The following is a 17,022-nucleotide window of genomic DNA, read 5'->3' on the forward strand; positions in this document are numbered from 1 at the left end:
TCAGTGCGTGTGCTCGAGGGAGAAATACCCCGAGGCGTGGGGAGGGAGAGAGGAGCGCACGCCAAGCGGAGCGACTCGGGCCCGGGTCGGCTTGTGGCGGGGGTGGGCCGTAGTAGGCGACCGACTGACGAGGTGGCGGGTAGCCGTACGCGGCGGGCGGTTGTGCGTGAGGCGGGAGGCGAGGGTCGAAGTGCGAGGCAGATGACGAGGCGAGGGGCTGCAACCCGGCGAGGGCGTCGTCGAGGACGTGCTGGGGCGGTGGCACGGGGTGGTGTGGTGGGTACGACGGGTACGGCGGAGCAGCTGGGTGCGGTGGCGGGTGCTGGTAGGCGAGGTAGTTGGACGAGGGTTGGAACCTGGCGGTGCCGGACGGGCGAGGAGGGGCCGACGCGGCCTGCTCGGCACGGGCTGCAGCAGCCTTTTCGGCCTGAGCCTGCTTGTGGGCACGGCTTCGTTTGCCGCGCGACATGAGCGACGAGAGGTGGAGAGAGGTCGAGGAGCAGCTGTGCGAGCCGGCCTCACTCACCGACCTCGCGTGGGTCTTTGCTGAGCGTGCTGCACTCGCCAGACTCGTGCACTGCTCTCGTACATCCAGTCCACCCGCTCCTCAGCCGCAACCCGGCCGTCGTGCCGCCGCTCGACCTCGTTCGCCTCGTCGAGCGCACTCGTCGCACCTCGTCCCGCTCATTGGTCGCGCGTGGCTGTTTCTCTCCTATCTGGCCAGTGTTCCCGAGTCCTGACCCGCCCGTCAACCCCACAGTGCCGCCCCTGCGCGAGGGCCCCTCCCTCCCCACCTCTGAACCATGTCGGCCAACTTCTACCTCTCGTCGCACGCCAACCAGCACCTGCATCCTCGAGCGGCTCTCGTCACCGCTCGTCTCGAGGACTACCGCCTCGCCAACGAGCAGGAACTCGGCTGGATCGAGATCTGGAGCGCGAGCGGTCCGTCCTCCTCTCTCGTCCTCGTCGATCCTCTCGCTCGCCAGCCCCCGGTCTTGCTGACTCCTCGCCCGCAGCCATGCAGAAGATCTGCAAGCGGCTCGGCCTGCGGCAGCAAGTACTCGCGACCGCCATCGTCTTCTTCCGCCGCTTCTACCTCCGCAACTCGTACTGCGAGACCGACCCGGCTCTCGTCGCCGCCGCCTGCTGCTACGTCGCCGCAAAGGCCGAGGAGACGCCCGTACACGTCAAGAGCGCCGTCGGCGAAGCCAAGGTCGTCTTCAACGGTGCGTCCGTCCGCTCGACCCCGTTCCGCGCCCCGGCCTGACCTCGTCCCCTCGTGCCGCGCAGACATGGGCCTGCACGGCTTCACGTCCGAGAACCACCGCCTCGCCGAGATGGAGTTCTACCTCCTCGAGGAGCTCGACTTTCACCTCATCGTGTTTCACCCGTACCGGGCCCTTGTCCAGCTGTGCGGGCGCGATGGTGGCGCGGCGACCGGCGGCGACGAGGGCAAGGCGAGTCGTGCGGGCATGCTCGAGATGGACGACACGGCTCTCCAGATGGCCTGGTGCGCCCACTTTCTCGTTCGTGCGGCCTCGTCACCGACAAAGACCTGACTCGCACCTCGTCGCCCTCGCCCGCACAGGTTCATCATCAACGACACGTTCCGCTCGTCCCTGTGCCTCGTACACCCGCCGCACCTGATCGCCGTCGCCGCCGTCTACCTCGCCTTTGCGCTGCACCCTCCCGCATCCGCCTCGAGCCAGATCCTCGCCTCGCCCACCACGCCCGACGACCCGGCGTCCAAGCCCTCGAGGACCGCGAGCGGCAGCGTCTCGTCGCGCACACGGCGACAGTCGACCGATGCCGCCACCCCGAGCTCGAGCTCGACGGCGGCGGGCCCGTCGTCGTCGACGAGTGGAGGCGTCGTCGGGCCGGGAGGGCACACGGACCCGATCACGTTCCTCGCGTCGCTCCAGGTCGACACGTCGCTCGTGCTCGAGATCGTCCAGGAGATCGTCTCGCTGTACGAGCTGTGGGCCCAGCTCGAGGCGGGCCCGTCGTCGTCGGGCAACGGGTCGAGCGCCGGCCCGGCTGCGGCCGCCATGGGCGTCGGCTCGTCGTCGACGTCGTCGCGCTCGAACGCCGCGACTGCAACCGGGCGTGCGCAAGGGCCCGACGAGCGCGTCGTCGCCATCCTGCGGCGCATGCAGGAGCAGCGCATGCGCGACATCCGCGACGAGCGCACCAAGCTGGCCCAGGCGTCGCAGGCGGCGAGCAGGCGGGCCGGCTGAGCGTCGGGTGCGCCGACGCGGTCGACTGTGCGGGTGTCGAGCCAGGCACGTCGTCGTCGTCGTCGTCGTCCATGCGCCGTCGCCGTCCGTACCCGGCCTGACGAGCCGCTCGCGCCCGCAGATCTCCGACGGCCGCCAAACTCTCCTGCGTGCGTCCGCGTCCTCTTCTCTCTCTTCTCTCTCTCTCTCTCGCCCAGTGCCCCTTGCTCACCTTTTTTCGACCCGCCTTCTGCAGCCAGCTTTCGACGAGGTCACCTGCGTCGCGCTCGAGCCGTGACCTCGCCCTCGCCCTCGGGCCCGCCTTTCCGCTCGTCGGCGCGCACGGGTTCGACCTGCGGCACCGCATTCATCCACTTTGCAAGCAGGTGACACGGCCGCCGAGGCGCGCGACCGGCGCCAAGGCATGCCGGCGAGGGCGCAGCCGGAGGTCAGGTGACCGAGTTGACGAGGCAAGTTGAGCGCACGGCGGCTCCGCACGAGGCGGTGTTCTGCGCGTGACTGGTTCCGCTCGTAGCACGTGCAGCTCTCTGCAATCGATCCGAGAGGAGCTTGCGCAAGTTCGGGCTTGGGTTGCGAGCTCGCAAGCCGCGAGCGGAGAAGGTCAGCTGAGAGAGTCCGAGCGACGTGCGACGTCGTCGCCTGTCGAGCTGCAACGTTGGTCTGCTTCCTTGCACTCACTCGTTCACTCGAGCCCCTTGCTGCACGCTCTCGCTCCCCACGACCCACGACAAACTAGCCCTCGACTGCCACCATGGTCCGCGCTCCCTCGGCAACTCGCTCTCCTCCGTTCCACTCGGCCATCATGGAGAACCCTCCCCTAGTTGGTGCGTCGCACTCTCTCTCCTGTCCCTCGCCCAAGCCCCGTCGAGCAAGGACTGACCGGCGTGGCCCCCCGTCCTCGCCTCCTCGTCTCGACCTCTCCGCGACTTGGGCGATGAAGGCATCATCGGCGGCTCTGGCCTGTACAAGCTCGACAACCTGCACATCGAGCGCACCGTCAACCCCATCACTGTGCGTCCCGCCGTCCACCCCCGCCGAGAGCGCGAGCTGACCTCGTCTTCCCCCTCCCCCGCTCCTCCTGCCCTCGTCTCACCCTGCCTGCAGCCTTGGGGCCCGCCTTCCTCGCCCATCTCGATTGCCTCGCTCGACACGCCCAAAGGCCCGATCAAGCTCGCGTTCCTCGCGCGCCACGGCCCGCACCACAACATCCCGCCCTCGGCCGTCCCCGCCCGCGCCAACATTGCCGCGCTCAAGCACCTCGGCGTCAAGGCCATCGTCGGCTTCTCGGCTGTCGGCTCTCTGCGCGAGGAGATCCGCCCGGGCGACATCATCATCCCCGACCAGATCATCGACCGCACCAAGGTGCGCCCCCTCCCTCGTCCTCCTCCCCCACCTCACCCGCCATGAGCTGACTGTGGGCCCACACGCAGGGTATCCGTCCTTCGACCTATTTTGACACGACCATGGTCGGCCACGCCATGTTCGGCGAGCCGTTCGACGTCGAGCTGCGCGAGTTCATCGTCCCGCTCGTCAAGGAGGCGATCAACACGTTCCCGGACCACATCAACCCGTCGGACGAGCCGCGCCTGCACGACAAGAAGACGCTCGTCGTCATGGAGGGCCCCCAGTTCTCGACTCGCGCCGAGAGCAACATGTACCGCCAGTGGGGCGGCGACATCATCAACATGAGCGCCGTGCCCGAGTCCAAGCTGGCTCGTGAGGCCGAGCTTGCGTGCGTCCCCCCTCTCGCTCTTTCTTTCCTGTTGCCGAGGGACCCGACCCTGACGCTCTCGCCCCGCAGGTACGCCCTTGTGTGCACGTCGACCGACTACGACGCGTGGAGGACCGACGCCGCGCCCGTCACGGTCGAGGAGGTGCTCAAGACGCTCAAGACGAACGCTTCGCTGTCGAAGCACATCACTGCGTCGATCCTCGCCGCCGTGCACGAGGCGGTCGAGTCGAAGCAGGTCGCGACCCAGGCCGAGGGCGCCATGAAGTTCTCGCTCATGACGCCGCACTCGGAGGTGTCGGCCGAGGAGCTGTGGCGCCTCAAGTACATCCTTCCGGCCTACTTCGAGGACGCGACCGACCCGGCGCTCAAGCGGCGTGCCGTGTCCAAGGCGAGGGTGCGTCCTCCCTCTCCCTCCCTCTTTCCCGCCCAGCACGACGGTGAGCCTGACCCACTTTCGATCCCCTTGCCCTACCCTGCAGAGCATTCGCGACTCGGACGAGGTCCAGGGCACGCACGGTATCCCCGAGGAGGTCGAGCGCGGTCGCAGCAGGGCATGAGCGTCGTTGGCGGTCCTTCGAGCCCGTGCATGTTTTTAGTTTCGTCGTGCGTGGACATTGCAACTCTTTCACAGGCTCCCTTGTCGCCGCGAACGAGAGTGCGCGCTGCCTGTCAACTGCGAGCGAGAGAACCCGACCTCGGTCGTAAGGAGGAACTCGGCGACGAGAGCTCGAGCTGCCGTTGCTCGACCATCGCAGCTCGCGGCGAGATGCTGCTGCTACCGACGGCTCTCCTGGTGCTTCTCGTCGCCTTTCCGGCATCCTGGCCGACCCACGCCCTCCAGATCCCGCTCGACCCAACCTCGTCGTCTCATCATGGGCGAGATGTGGGGAGAGGCGAGTACCGCATGCTGCCGGTGCGCCGCTGCCTTCCGCCCTCTCCAGAGACTCGCAGCTGACCACACCGCCACGCCCCGCAGACCTACAGCCCGTACGAGGGCGGCCACGACGCTCCCGAGCTCCGCATGCCGACCGGCTTCTCGCGCAACGTGCCCGAGGTGCGTCCACCCTCCGTAATCCGTCGTGCCCTCGCCCGACAGCTCACCTGGGACCCACCTGCAGCGCCGCATTCACTCGCACAACGACTACTGGCGGGACGTGCCCGTTTACACCGCCCTCTCGCACGGCGTCCTCTCCATCGAGGCCGACGTGTGGCTCAACCCCAAGGATGACGTGCTCTATGTGCGCCCGGCCTTCCTCCCCCCTCCTCCCCGCCGACCCCGTCGAGAGCTGACAGCCCTCGCGCCCGCAGGTGTCGCACAGCGTCGCCGCCCTCACTCGAGCCCGCACTTTCCAGCGCCTGTACATCTCGCAGCTCGTCGACGTCCTCGAGCGCGCCAACGTGCACGACCACGAGACCACCTTCTTCAATTACGTCGACTACTACAGCCAGGAGAACGAGCGGGAGCCGAGGAGACTTTGGACAAGGTGCGCCGACCGCTTCTCCCCCTTCTCGAGGCCGTTCTTCTCTAATCATCTCGGCCGCGCAGCTTCTACGAGGGCAACATGACGCCGATACGGCTGCTCGTCGACCTTGTGCGTCCCCCCCTTCACTTCTGGCCCGTTCTTGCCCTGACGCCCGCCCACGTCGCGCAGAAAACTCGCGGCAACGAGACGTACCATGCCGTCGTGCGGGAGCTCGCGCCGCTCCGGGAGCGAGGGTGGCTCACTCGGTGGAACGGCACCCATGTCGTACCAGGTCCGTGGTCTCGAGTGTGGACCATGAGTGAATGAGGTCTTGACGCCCGAACGACCTGCAGGTCCGGTCCAGGTCCTCCTCACGGGCAACGGCATCAACGCCGACGTGCGCGCTCAAGTCGCACCTGCGAGGGACCGCGACGTCTTCCTCGATGCTCGTGCGTGCTCTCGGCTCCCTTTCTCCCTCTACTCGCGACCCAGTCCTGATTCCGCTCGACCGCTCGCAGCGCTCCTCAAGCTCGACGAGACGTGGCTCGGGGTCGACGGCGTCAAGTACGGCTGGAACTCGTCCCTGGCCCCTATGGCGTGCGTCCAACCTTCCTCTGCGCCCTGGCGCAGTGAGCCTGACGTCGCCTCGTGTGCGCAGATCCGCCTCGTTCTCGTCGGCGACCTCTTGGACGGGGCGACGAACGATCGACCCGGCGACCGAGGAGGCTCCACTCGCCGCCCTCATCTCTTCTACGCAATCTCGTGCGTCCTCTTCTGCCTGTGTGAGCGTGCGGGCCGCCCCCTGACTTTGACCCGGGCCGGCAGGAGGTTTTGAAACTCGGCTCTGGTCGTCGCCTCGTTGGCCGACACACGTCCGCGACCGTGTCTGGCGCACCCTGTACGACCTGTGCGTCCTCTCCTCCTCTCCCGTCTCTCTCTCGCGGCAATTTGACGCTTCCACGACTTGCGCAGGGGGACGGATTGGCTCGATGCGGACGACATCGAGGCGGCGGCGGCATTCTAGCAGTTCTGCAACGTGTGATTGTCCCGTCCTGTCCTCGAGACCTAGCCGAGCGAAAGAGTGCCTGAGCAAGAGGCAGAAGAGGAGCGAAAGTGCAACGTTCTGTTTGAGCCAAACGAGAGGAAGCTTGCCGTCGCGAGACGAATCAGAGCGAGGCCCGCTGTCAAAAGCCGCCATGGCTCCTCGTCGAGTCGTGCTTCCACCGTTAGAGCGAAGCGGCGCACCGCCACGAGCTTTCGCCGCCTCGCTGCAACCTTGCTCTGAGCCGCAGATTGACGTCCTCGCTCGCCTGCGCCGGCCGCTCGATTGCGGTCGCACTCGCACGACCGCGACAGTTGCCGTAAGCGCACTCGGAGAGAGACGTCTCGCTAGCAGGGTGCCAGCTTTTCTGCGGCTAGAGAGAGCGCCGCACGAGCCTCGACTAGCTCGACCTTCGCAAGTCGAGTTCGGGCGAGGCAGGCGACGCCGCTCGACGCAGGCATGCTCGGGCAGATGGCCGTACACGGTATCGGCGTTGCACGGCGCGAACAAGAGGCACATCCAGCACTACAACAGCCATGTCGTCGCCGCCGAGCCTGCTCCCCCACACAGACAAACCGCCCTCATCGACCTCGGCGCGTCGCCCTCATCGGCCTCTGCCACGACCTCGGGCTCCACCTGCACCTCGCGCCACCTTCTGCGGACTGCCCAGGTCGCCATCCATGCCGGCGGATCCATCGCCTTGCCCGCTCGCTCCGCTCGGCGCTTTGCGCTTGCCTCCTGCGCCGGCGGGACCACCTGCACCCGCCGTCGGGCTCGCGGCGTCGCCGTGGCCCTGCCCTTGGCCGAGCCCTTGCCCTGCACCGGGCCCTGCGGCGCTCCCGGGCCGTCCGCCGGGCGACGCGGCGACCGAGCTGTAGAAGCTGCTCGTCGACGGGTTTTGCAGGGCGGCGGCGACAGGCGCTGCACCCGGTGTCGGCGGCTGACCCATGGGCGAGTGCGGGAAAGGCTGTGGCGCATTGAGGGGCTGAGGAGGGGCGCCGGAAGGAAAGGATGAGGGAGGAGGACGGGGCCGGTCGCCGTATGTCGACAGGCATTCTGCGAGTCACGAATGAGCGCGTAAGTCGCCGTGCGCCCCAGCCGAGAGATCTCGAAAGAGAGAGGGAGAGAGAGAAGAGGCGTACGAAGAGGGCCGACGCCCGACTCGATCGAGAGCGCGATGAGCTCTTGCAGTTGGGCGACCGACTCGGCGATCTGCGACGAGGGATGGGCGAAAGGAGATGGTGAGTACGTCGACGCGAGAGGACACACAGACCATGATGGACTGAGAGGGAGGAGGGACGGACCTCGAGACACCGCATGCCCAAGTTCGTGATGCCGAACCCGCCGACGGGGCTGCCCCGGACCCGCACGACCGCGCTCGGGACGTCGTCCTCCTGCTTCGACTGCCGCTGCACGCCGTCCTGCTGCTCTTCTCGTGGGCCGTCGCCGCCGTCGGCTGATGCGCCGCCGCCCTGCCGATCGTCGGCCTCGTCGCCTCCTCCTGCTCGCCCTCCTGCATCCTGCTCCGTCTTGGCGCTCGCGCTCCGCCGCCGAGTCACCATGCCGCGTTGCGCCGCCGCCGACCCCGCACTGCCCTTCCTGCCCGTCGGCGCGCCCTGGACCTGCTGCTCGTCCGCCTCGTCCGGCCCGCCCGAGCGCGACTCGTGCTTGACCGACGTCGCGAGCGGCGGGCCCGCGGTGGGCGGCATCGACGAGGCCGAGACGGCCTCCATGGCGCCTCGAGCGACGCTCTCCTCGAACGCCTTGGCGTCAAAGTCGAGGCTCTCGATGCGCAAGCCGGCGCTGCCGCCGCCGAGGTCCTTGAACATGAGGTGGAGCGTGAGGCTGCCGAGGAGGTCGACGCGCGTGCCCTGGGCAAAGCGCGACGTCCACGACGCGTCGTCGGCCTGCAGGAGGTAGCCGACGTGCACTTGAGGAGGCGGTGGTGCGCCGGCGGGGAGCGGCGACGAGAGCGAGGCCGGGTCGGGCGTCGTGAGGCGAAACTCGCGGACAAAGTGGACCGTCATGAAGGCTGTGACGACGCCGAGGACGTGGTTGAGGTGCTGGAACCGAGGGAAGGCCGAACAGGGTATCTCTGCGCGTGCGCGAAGGTCAGTCGACGGCGCTGCGAGAAAGGGCAGGCCGACACGCTGATCAGAGCGGGGCTCACCGAAGACCTTGCTCATCTGCGTCGACTTGTCGAACAGGCCGATCTTGATGACGCCCGTCTCGGTAAAGTGCTCGGCGACGACGGACCTTAGTGCATCGAGCGGGTTCTCCTTCTGCGGCAGGTGGTCCAGGTGCGTCAGGCTCACGTCCTCAGGCGGGCGAGAGAAGGATCGTGGAAGAAGAGAGGAGAGCGACGAACCTCGAGCGCGAGCATGATGGCGTCGTTGAGGGCCGAGAGGCGAGCGAGTGCAGGTCCAGTTGGTGCCGCCGTCGCCGTGATGGGCCCGGTGCTGCACGCGAGAGAGGTCGTCAGTGACGCCCAAACGAGAGAGAGAAAGAGAATGAGAGATGGGTGCGCACCCGTTGAGGGCGAGATGAGCGGCGAGAAGCGTGTTGGGCTGAGGCGCGATCGACTGGCGCATCATCGGACGCGGCTGCATCTGCTGCTGCACGTGCGCCGGGTGCAGGCCGTTCAGGCTCGGCCGCTGCTGCGGCTGCTGTAGAGGCGGCTGGCCCGGCTGCTGCATCGGCGACGCGGCGTACGGCGACGCGCTCGACTGAGGCGGACCGCCTCCTCCTCCCGGTGCGCCGCTGTTCAGAGGCCCCGGTGGCCGCATGCCCGCCATCGACGAGACGCTGCGGGTTGGCGTTGCGGCATGAGGGTGCGCGCCGACGGGAACGAGGGGAGGAGGCCCGCCCGGCTGAGGTTGTGGAGGGTAGGGGAGGGCAGCGTGGGTGACGGGCGATGACGGGACCGAGTTGGCGCTCGACGAGGCGTAGGCGGAGTGAGGGAGGGGTTGACGAGGCGCATGGCCAGGAGGAAGCGGCGGCGGCTGTGCGAGGTAGTGCCCTGGCGGCGGAGGCGGCTGAGGGAGGTAGGAAGGGGGAGGCTGAGGGAGGTACTGCTGCTGCTGCTGCGAGTGAAGCTGCTGCTGGTGGTGGTGCTGCTGTTGTTGCTGGTGCTGCTGTTGCTGGTGCTGGACCCAGGCGGCGTGCTGAGGGTGCGACGGGTGCGACGGTCCGACGACTTGGCCCGGCTGCGGCTGCGGCTGTCCTCCCGCTCCACCGAGGCCGACGACGCGATGCATGCCCGGTGGCGGCATCATCTGCGCTCCTGGCCCTCCTGGCCCCACACTCGAGGGCATGCCGTTGACCGCTCGCGGCCCCGGCGCGAGCCCGCGCTGCTGCTGCGGCGGCTGCGGTGGCTGGCGCGCGTACATCTGTCGCGGTACTTGCTGCTGCTGCTGCTGCTGCTGGGGCGGGTAGGCGTAGTGCTGGGGCTGATGGGCGAGAGGCGGAGGTGGGGCGAGTTCGACGAGGTTCGAGTGGGACGGCGTGCGCGCGAGTTGAGGTTGCGACGGCACCGAACCGTGCACTGGGAGCATGTGCAGGACGCAGCTAGCGCGTGGCCATGCCCGGTAGCGAGCGAGCGGGCGGACGACGACGAGGACGGGTCGCTCAGAAGGCGGGGGGCCAGTCAGAGTCCAAAAGCTAAGCGCGTTCGTATTGCTCAATACAGATTGAGCCACGGGGAATACAAACCCCTCGTGGGCTACGACACGGCAGCTCGGCGCTCGCCTGCCGCTCTGCTCCCACCCTCGTCCACTCGTCGTCCACTCGCTCGCTCTGCGCAGACAGCGGGTACCCGAGCAGAGTCTCAGCGTGCTCTGAGCCAGATCTAGCGCGCGCACACGAAAGCCTCGCGTCGAGAAAGCCGCCGACTCTGCCCCTCGCCTCGTCGTCGTCGCCGCCTCATCACCCGCCCTCCGCCTCGGTCCTCTCGCCGCACCCGGCTCCGCGCCAACCTCCCGAGCAGGGTCGAAAAAGCGCTCCGCCTCCACCGCGAGCACCGCCACACGCACAAGCGCTCGCCCGGCCGACCTCGACCACCCGTCCTCGCCGTCCTCCCGACCGCCCCGTTCGCCTCGCTCACAGAGTCCGCCAAGTCAGCTGCAGTGCGTCCCTCCTCTCACTTGTCTCTCAAGGTCCCCTGTGAGCTGACCCGAGCCGTCCCGTCCCCTCCTTCTCGCCGCAGCTACTCGGCCTTTGCCGTATGCCCACGCTCGCCGGCCTCAACAAGGTTCCTCAGCGGTGAGGCGGCCCCTTCCTCTTCTCCGAGAGCGAGAGAACGACAGCGAGCCTTTGCATGCAATTCGAGCGTCTGCCTTTGCCCTCGAGCGAGATGGTTGTGGCTCGGAGGACGCGTCGTCGTCCGCGCGCTCGGCTCGGGAACCAGCAGTCCTCGTCGCGTTTGCCTGGACGTTGTCACTGACGCTCGTGTCTCCTGCGTCGCCCTGTGCGTCGTCCGCCTCGAAACAGCCTCCGCCCGCTCGCGACCACGCCCTGGGACGTCAAGTTCTTGTCCAACCCGACGTTCGCCAGCTGGCTCCAAGGTCACCTCGGCGCCGACCCGCCCGTCAACAACGAGCTCCTCGTCGACTACGTCCGCGACCGTATCCCGGCCCACCCGTCCCCGTACGCGCCGTCGGCCGCCGACCTCCCTCCCGCCCCTGCCTCCATCACCCTCTCGTCGTCCTCGTCTCGCTCGGCCACGCCCGAGGCTCCTGCGCCCGTCCCTCAACAGCCCGAGCCCGCCATGTCGTTCGACACGACGTTTGACGACGTGCTCGACATGAGCTCGTACGCCGCCGACGAGCCATCCAGCCTCGTCGACGACAACGCGTTCGTCGACCACTCGATGGCCCAGTTCCCGGCCCACTCGCCCGTCGAGCCGTCGTTCCCGCACGTCCGCAGCGCGAACGCCCGTACGCCGTCGCCGTTCGCAACGTACCCGGGTGCCGTCGCGCCCTTCTCGGCCCCGGGCACCTTCTACCGCCACGCCTCGCCGTTGCCGCCCAACCTCGGCGACCCCGCCGTCGCGTCGTCGTCGCTCTCAGCAACGGCCGACCTCATCCACCAAGGTCGCGCACAACTCGGCGGCACGCAGCAGCCCTGGAGCGGCTACTTTGCCTCATCGTCGGCCTCGTCGTCGTCGGCTTCGGGCCAGACCGTCGCCGTCCAGCCCGGCGCGCTCTTCAACCCGCCCCTGTCGGCCGACTCGAGCGCGCCGACCATGACGATCACGCCGTCGGCCATCTCGGCGCCGCCCGTCTCGCGGTCGGCATCGGCCTCTCGCGAGTCGACGCCCAAGGCGGCGCCTGCGGTCGCCAAGAAGGCGACGGCGTCGGCCTCGACATCCTCGTCCTCGTCGTCCAAGGTCGCACGCTCGGCGTCGCCTGCCGTCGCTGTCCAGAAGCGGCCCGCCCCGTCGACTTACTCGCCCGAGCACTGGACGTCGTTCCTCCCCAAGATCCGCACCTACACCGACGCCAAGCGGCTCCAGCGCTCGCCCCTCGCCGCCGCCCAGTTCCTCGTGCGCAACCTGCACGGCCTCTTCACGTACGCCGACCGGTCGAGCACGGCGAGCCCGTGGGGCGACGCGAGCGACGTCCCGCCCGAGGGCCGCGCCGAGGTCCTGAGCGCCCTCGCGTCGTACGCCAAGGACGACTTTTGGCGCGCGTGGGTCGACGCGGGCTCCGCGACGTCGGCGAGCGCGAGCGCGGGCAAGGGCAAGGAGAAGGAGAAGAGCGGCGCCGTCGAGTCGGGCAAGAGCGACGGGCTCGAGTTGCTTCAGTGCTGGCTCGAGGGCGCCAGTCAGCGCGTCGTACTGTCGACCAAGGAGAAGGAGGCGGCGAGCGCGGTCAAGGGTGCGGCGGCCAAGGAGCGCAAGGCCAAGGAGCTCGAGCACGCGACGCTCGCCCTCGTCCTTAAGGTGCGCCCCCTCTCCCTCCCCTTCCTCTTTCTGCGCCCTCCCCTTCCTGTGCGCTCCATGTGCCGACCGAGCGAGAGAGGAGCGGCGAGCCCTTTGCGGCAGTCGGCGCGAGAAGGACGGAAGGCCGCTTCGCGGCGAGGAGGACCGAGCGGGATGCAAATCGAGCGTCGGCCGCGGCAGATTCGGGAGCTCGAGCGACAGCGTCTGTTCGCCTCTCATCGGAGCGCGCGTGTGCGAGAGAGCAAGCCCGAGGCTTCTGCAGCCGTCCTCCCCCCTCCCTTACCCCGCTCCCGAGCCGTCGGCGGTCGAGGTCACAATCTCTCTCCGAGCCGTGCCGTTCAGTGTACTGACTCGTTCGACCCTTGCGGTCACCCTCGTGCCACAGGTGCTCAACAAGCTGCCGCTCTCGATCGACCACCTGCGGGCGCACTCGGCCGTCGCGAGGCGCGTCAAGCGCATCCAGACCCGGTCGGCCGACAGCAGTGCGTCCCTCCTCTTCCTCCTCTCGCCCAATCTTCTTTTCGTGCCGAGAGACTGACGCGGTCGTGCGTGCCCGCAGCCGTCAAGGCCGCCACGTCGCAGCTCGTCGACAAGTGGGTCGCCATGCAGGAGGCGGCCCGTGCAGGGTCCTCCGCCACCGGTTCCAGCTCGTCGACGGTCAAGCGCAAAGCCGATGAAGCTCCGGGTGCGTCGACGTGTTTCTCTCGCCCCCCCCTGTCCGTGAATGAGGCGGTAAAGTCGAGCTCGTCACTGACCTTCTCAAACTCGATGTTGCCGCCTCGCAGGCCCTGCCAAGAAGGCCAAAACCGGGACGACGCCTGCATCTTCGTCGTCGTCGTCGGCAAAGAAGGTCGTCGCCGCCAACCCGCTCCCCAAGGCCATGCCGTCGTTCAAGAAGCAGCCGTCCGGCACGAGCGCCCTCAAGGAGGCGCTCGACAAGCTCAAGGCCGCCAATGGCCCCAAGCCTCCTCCTCCTCCACCACCCGCACCACTCCCCGTTGGTCCGAGCACCGGCGCCTCGTCGTCGAGCGCCGCAACCGGCACGGCCGCCGCCGTACCTCGTCGAGTCGGAAAGCCGACGGGCAAGCCCGGCGGCACTTTGGGCAACGGCGGCGTGCGCGTGCGCAAGAAGGTGAGCTGGGCCGAGGAGAGCGAGCTCGAGAAGATCAAGTGGATCGAGAAGGCCGTGTACGGCGACGAGGACGGTCACGAGATCGCGACCGTGACTGCCGAGGGCGAGGTGCGTCTCTCCCTCCCTCACCTCTCTCCCCCCCTCTCCCTCTCTCGTCCCCATCCGCACGTCGGGAGGCATGACCTGACCCCGAGACGACGCCCGCAGAGCCTCGACGAGAGCCTGCATCTCATGCAGGAGCAGGAGGGCCTGTCGCTCGCCATGCACTTTGAGGAGGACTTTGAGGAGCTCATCGATTGGTACGAGCCTGTCGGTGCGTCCCCTTTCCTCTTCCCTCGCCTCGCCCTGTCTCAGCCGTTCAGAAGACTGACAAGCTTTCCCTTCCCATTCCCTCTTGGCTAGACGTCAAGCTCCCCGACAACCCCGAGTTCGCCCTCCTGTCCGAGCCCAAGCAGTCGCACGAGCTCGAGCTGCATGCCGCCGTCGAGGCGCTCTCGATGGACGTCGACATGCCGGCCGAGTCGCTCGCCGAGCCGCCCGCGAGCGAGACGGACGGCGTGGTCGAGCCCGACGACAAGATCAAGCGCATCCAGCTGTCGGACGACATGGCGCACGACCCCGAGGTGCTGCAGACGATCGAGGTGGCGCAGATGTCGCGCGCCGGCGAGTTCGCGTCGTCGGACCAGATCTCGGCCCTCTTGAGCCAGCTCACGGCGAACGGCGGCGTCGCCGGGCTCGACGCGCTCGGCGGCATTGGCGGGTCGGCGACGAGTGGCGCCAACCCGCACGCGCCGCCGTTCGGGGCAGGTCCGCCGTCGGGCCCGCAGGTGCAGCCTCCTCCAGGGCAAATCGACGCCGAGGCGCTCGAGGCGCTGCGGAGCTACCCGCCCGAGCAGGTCGCCGCGCTCGTGCAGGCCAACCCGAACATGGCGGCCGGTCCCGACCTCGCAGCGCTCGGCATTGGCCCGGGCGCCTCGGCGCATGCCCTCGGGCACGGACCCGTCCCGCCGCACCTGCAGCAGGGCCAGCACGCCGCCTATGTTCCTCCAGGTTTCGGTGCAGCGCATGTGCGTCTCTGTCTTTCTTTCTCTCTCTCTCTCTCTCTCTCTCGCCGTCGGTTTCGCCCTGCGCCGAGCCAAACTGACACCGACGTCGTCGACTTGTACCCCCTCTCGCAGTCGGCCTACAACGGCTACGTCCCGCCCTCGGCCCAGCACGCGCCTGCAGCATGGGGTGCACCTTCTGCCACGCACAGCGCCGACCCTTACAACGGGTACAAGCCGCCGTCGGCGCCGGCGCCGTTCGCGCACCGGCACGCGCAGAGCGCGATGCCGCCCGTGTCGCGCAGGGTCAACCTGCGGCCCAAGAAGGGCACGCCGTGCAAGTACTTTCAGATGCGCAAGAGGTGCGACTGGGGCGACCGGTGCGCTTTCTCGCACGACTTGTGAGGGCGCGAGGACGATGGAGGAGGAGGGAGGGAGAGGATGCCGCTTGAGGACGAGCCTTTTTTTTTTCTGTCGCGCTTGGTGTGGAACATGAGCATTGTGTCGCGGCGACTCGGTTGTGCGCGCTCGCCCGTCTCCGGCAGCTGTGAGAGAGCGACGAGAGCGAGGTTTGAGAATCGTCTTGCTCCGCTCGAGGCTCTTCCCCCACGGCGACCACCTGCGACTCTCGACCTCGCACGATGCACGCCTTGCAAGCACTCGGCGCACTCGCAGCATGCGCTAGTGCAGCACACGCCTTCGCTGGCACCTACCCAGTCGTCGCGTGGAGCGACAGCCGGTGCGTCGCCTCGTTCCTCCTCATCAGCCACGAGTCGTCCTCGCGTCGAGCACGCTTCGAGGGAGTGCCAGTGCTCCAGGGGGGCATCGGCGACCCACAGTGGCTCGCCTCGTGCAGTCCAGGGATCGCCTCGAGCGGTGTGCGAGGCCGTCGTCGGGCCGCCTCTGACGCACCCCCCCTGCCGAGACGAGGCGGACCCGGCGACAAGGGCCGTCGAGCCTCGGGACTCTACTGTCGCTCGCAGAGATCCCTTCTCGCAACCCCCCCGACCATGTGCTCAGAGCATGCGCTGACTTGCCGCTCTCCTCCTCGCAGGCTCCACCTCGCCTCGCTCCTCAACCCGACCCCGTCAGCCCGAGCGGCAAGTGTCGCCGAGAGCCAGCAGGCTTTCTCGCTCGAGCGCAACGACGCCGAGCCCGCCGACCTGTGCTCCCTCTCGTCCCTCTCCTTCCTCGTCGCCCCGGGCCTCGCCTATTCCGACCTCGCCCTCCTCCCCACCTCCTCCGACTCGGCCATCCGCACCGCGCTCGCTGCCGACAGCAGCGTCACCATGCCCTACGTCTCGGCGAGCCTCGCCGGCGTGCACGCCCCGGCCAGCAGGATCGCCCGCCGCTTCACCAAGTGCGCCGGTGCGGGCGAGAGGGAGATCAAGGTCGTGGTCGTCGAGGGCCTCGACGCGACCGAGTCGGGCTCTGCGCAGGGTCGCGAGGCGCGTCGAGAGATCATGATGCAGCTTGGTGCGTCCCCCTCTTTCCTCCACTGTCCTCCCCTTCCTCCCGGCCGCCGAGCACTAAACCTCTTTGCCTCGATTCCTCTACAGACGCCGTCGCGCACGAGCTCGAGGCCGCTTCGACCGGCCGTCACGTCATCGTTGTCTCGGCCGTCCGCCCGTCGATCGCCAAGAACAAGGGCAAGTCGCAGAAGAAGGCCGCCAGGTCGCTCGTCAAGCGCCAGGGCGAGTTTGCCGACGACGTCGACGGCTCGTCGAGCGAGGAGACGTACATCGAGGAGCTTCTCGAAGAGATTGCTGCCGAGGACGCTGTCGAGTCGGGCGAGGCGGCACTCGGCGAGGACGCCGACGCCGACGTGCTCGCGCGCCCAGTCGTCGACGACGGCGAGCCGGTCGAGGTGACGCAGGCCGAGTACGCTGCCGCCGTCGACCCGTACACCGAGTGGGACGGCAGCATCCTCGACGCCGTGCCGCTCAAGAAGGGCTCGTCCGACGACGGCGACGATGGCGACGACGACGAGGGCTCGGGCAACGGCACGAGCATCTTCCAGCCCAAGCCCAACAGCGGCCTCTTCCACCGCTACGTCTTCTTCACGCCTGCGCTCATTCTCTGTGCGTCCCCCCTCTCTCTTTTCCCTCGTTCTCCTCGATCCTGGCCTCGACTGACTCGAGCCTTCCCTCTCCCGCCCCACCCTCAGCGGTCCTGATCACGGTCATCATCCTGGTCCCGACTGTCCTCGTCGGCGCTTCGGCCCTGCTCGCGATCGAGACGCCGCACGGCCTCGAGACCAAGATGACGGGCTCGACCGGGCTCGACCCGAGCAAGGCGCAGTGAGCGGTCGTCTATTCGAGAGCGGCGGGTCCAGCCGGCAGAGCAACGAGGAGGACGAGCGAGGTGTACGTAGTTCCGTGTGCGAGGAGGAGAGAATACAGTTTTCCTTTCTCTCCCGACTCGCTCTTTCA

At 68.2% G+C, this 17,022-nt stretch overlaps 6 protein-coding genes across 6 annotated transcripts; 4 read left to right on the forward strand and 2 right to left on the reverse strand.

The window, feature by feature from the left end:
* Positions 1-60: 60 nt before the first annotated feature.
* On the reverse strand, positions 61-469 carry RHOBADRAFT_41252 (uncharacterized protein; the record flags this gene model as incomplete). The annotated part of the gene is made up of 1 exon (XM_018413844.1): positions 61-469. A coding segment is annotated over one exon (409 nt), but the record flags the coding sequence as incomplete, so codon positions are not given.
* Positions 470-803: 334 nt separating this feature from the next.
* RHOBADRAFT_12067 (uncharacterized protein) lies at positions 804-2,237 on the forward strand (the record flags this gene model as incomplete). Its single annotated transcript, XM_018412076.1, has 5 exons — positions 804-942; positions 1,017-1,226; positions 1,291-1,510; positions 1,589-1,744; positions 1,862-2,237. The coding sequence occupies 5 exons, from the start codon at positions 804-806 to the stop codon at positions 2,235-2,237; spliced, it is 1,101 nt and encodes a 366-aa protein (XP_018273308.1).
* A 671-nt stretch (positions 2,238-2,908) lies between these two features.
* Positions 2,909-4,611, forward strand: RHOBADRAFT_51143 (uncharacterized protein). The gene is made up of 6 exons (XM_018415680.1): positions 2,909-3,061; positions 3,178-3,248; positions 3,342-3,599; positions 3,668-3,969; positions 4,039-4,363; positions 4,449-4,611. The coding sequence occupies exons 1-6, from the start codon at positions 2,989-2,991 to the stop codon at positions 4,524-4,526; spliced, it is 1,107 nt and encodes a 368-aa protein (XP_018273309.1). The 5' UTR covers positions 2,909-2,988; the 3' UTR covers positions 4,527-4,611.
* A 262-nt stretch (positions 4,612-4,873) lies between these two features.
* On the forward strand, positions 4,874-6,456 carry RHOBADRAFT_41255 (uncharacterized protein; the record flags this gene model as incomplete). The annotated part of the gene is made up of 11 exons (XM_018413845.1): positions 4,874-4,882; positions 4,946-5,023; positions 5,088-5,207; positions 5,278-5,453; positions 5,516-5,561; positions 5,622-5,724; positions 5,786-5,881; positions 5,951-6,029; positions 6,091-6,194; positions 6,258-6,339; positions 6,405-6,456. 11 exons carry the CDS (start codon positions 4,874-4,876, stop codon positions 6,454-6,456), a joined length of 945 nt encoding a protein of 314 aa, XP_018273310.1.
* Positions 6,457-7,078: 622 nt separating this feature from the next.
* RHOBADRAFT_51145 (uncharacterized protein) lies at positions 7,079-10,028 on the reverse strand (the record flags this gene model as incomplete). The annotated part of the gene is made up of 6 exons (XM_018415681.1): positions 7,079-7,530; positions 7,617-7,686; positions 7,779-8,569; positions 8,645-8,756; positions 8,843-8,933; positions 9,004-10,028. 6 exons carry the CDS (start codon positions 10,026-10,028, stop codon positions 7,079-7,081), a joined length of 2,541 nt encoding a protein of 846 aa, XP_018273311.1.
* A 5,980-nt stretch (positions 10,029-16,008) lies between these two features.
* RHOBADRAFT_65959 (uncharacterized protein) lies at positions 16,009-17,008 on the forward strand. The gene is made up of 3 exons (XM_018418830.1): positions 16,009-16,066; positions 16,150-16,671; positions 16,758-17,008. The coding sequence occupies exons 1-3, from the start codon at positions 16,054-16,056 to the stop codon at positions 16,892-16,894; spliced, it is 672 nt and encodes a 223-aa protein (XP_018273312.1). The 5' UTR covers positions 16,009-16,053; the 3' UTR covers positions 16,895-17,008.
* The last annotated feature ends 14 nt before the right edge of the window (positions 17,009-17,022 follow it).

This window comes from Rhodotorula graminis, assembly GCF_001329695.1.
Source record: "Rhodotorula graminis WP1 unplaced genomic scaffold RHOBAscaffold_2, whole genome shotgun sequence".
In the NCBI taxonomy this organism is placed as follows: Eukaryota; Fungi; Basidiomycota; class Microbotryomycetes; order Sporidiobolales; family Sporidiobolaceae; genus Rhodotorula; species Rhodotorula graminis.

Coding starts and splice junctions, on each gene's coding strand:
- RHOBADRAFT_65959 (XM_018418830.1), top strand. Junction 16,672..16,757: donor CACGCCTGCGCTCATTCTCT/GTGCGTCCCCCC, acceptor CCCCACCCTCAG/CGGTCCTGATCACGGTCATC.
- RHOBADRAFT_51143 (XM_018415680.1), top strand. CDS start 2,989: ATGGTCCGCGCTCCCTCGGCAACTCGCTCTCCTCCGTTCCACTCGGCC. Junction 3,970..4,038: donor GCTCGTGAGGCCGAGCTTGC/GTGCGTCCCCCC, acceptor CTCGCCCCGCAG/GTACGCCCTTGTGTGCACGT. Junction 4,364..4,448: donor GTGCCGTGTCCAAGGCGAGG/GTGCGTCCTCCC, acceptor CCTACCCTGCAG/AGCATTCGCGACTCGGACGA.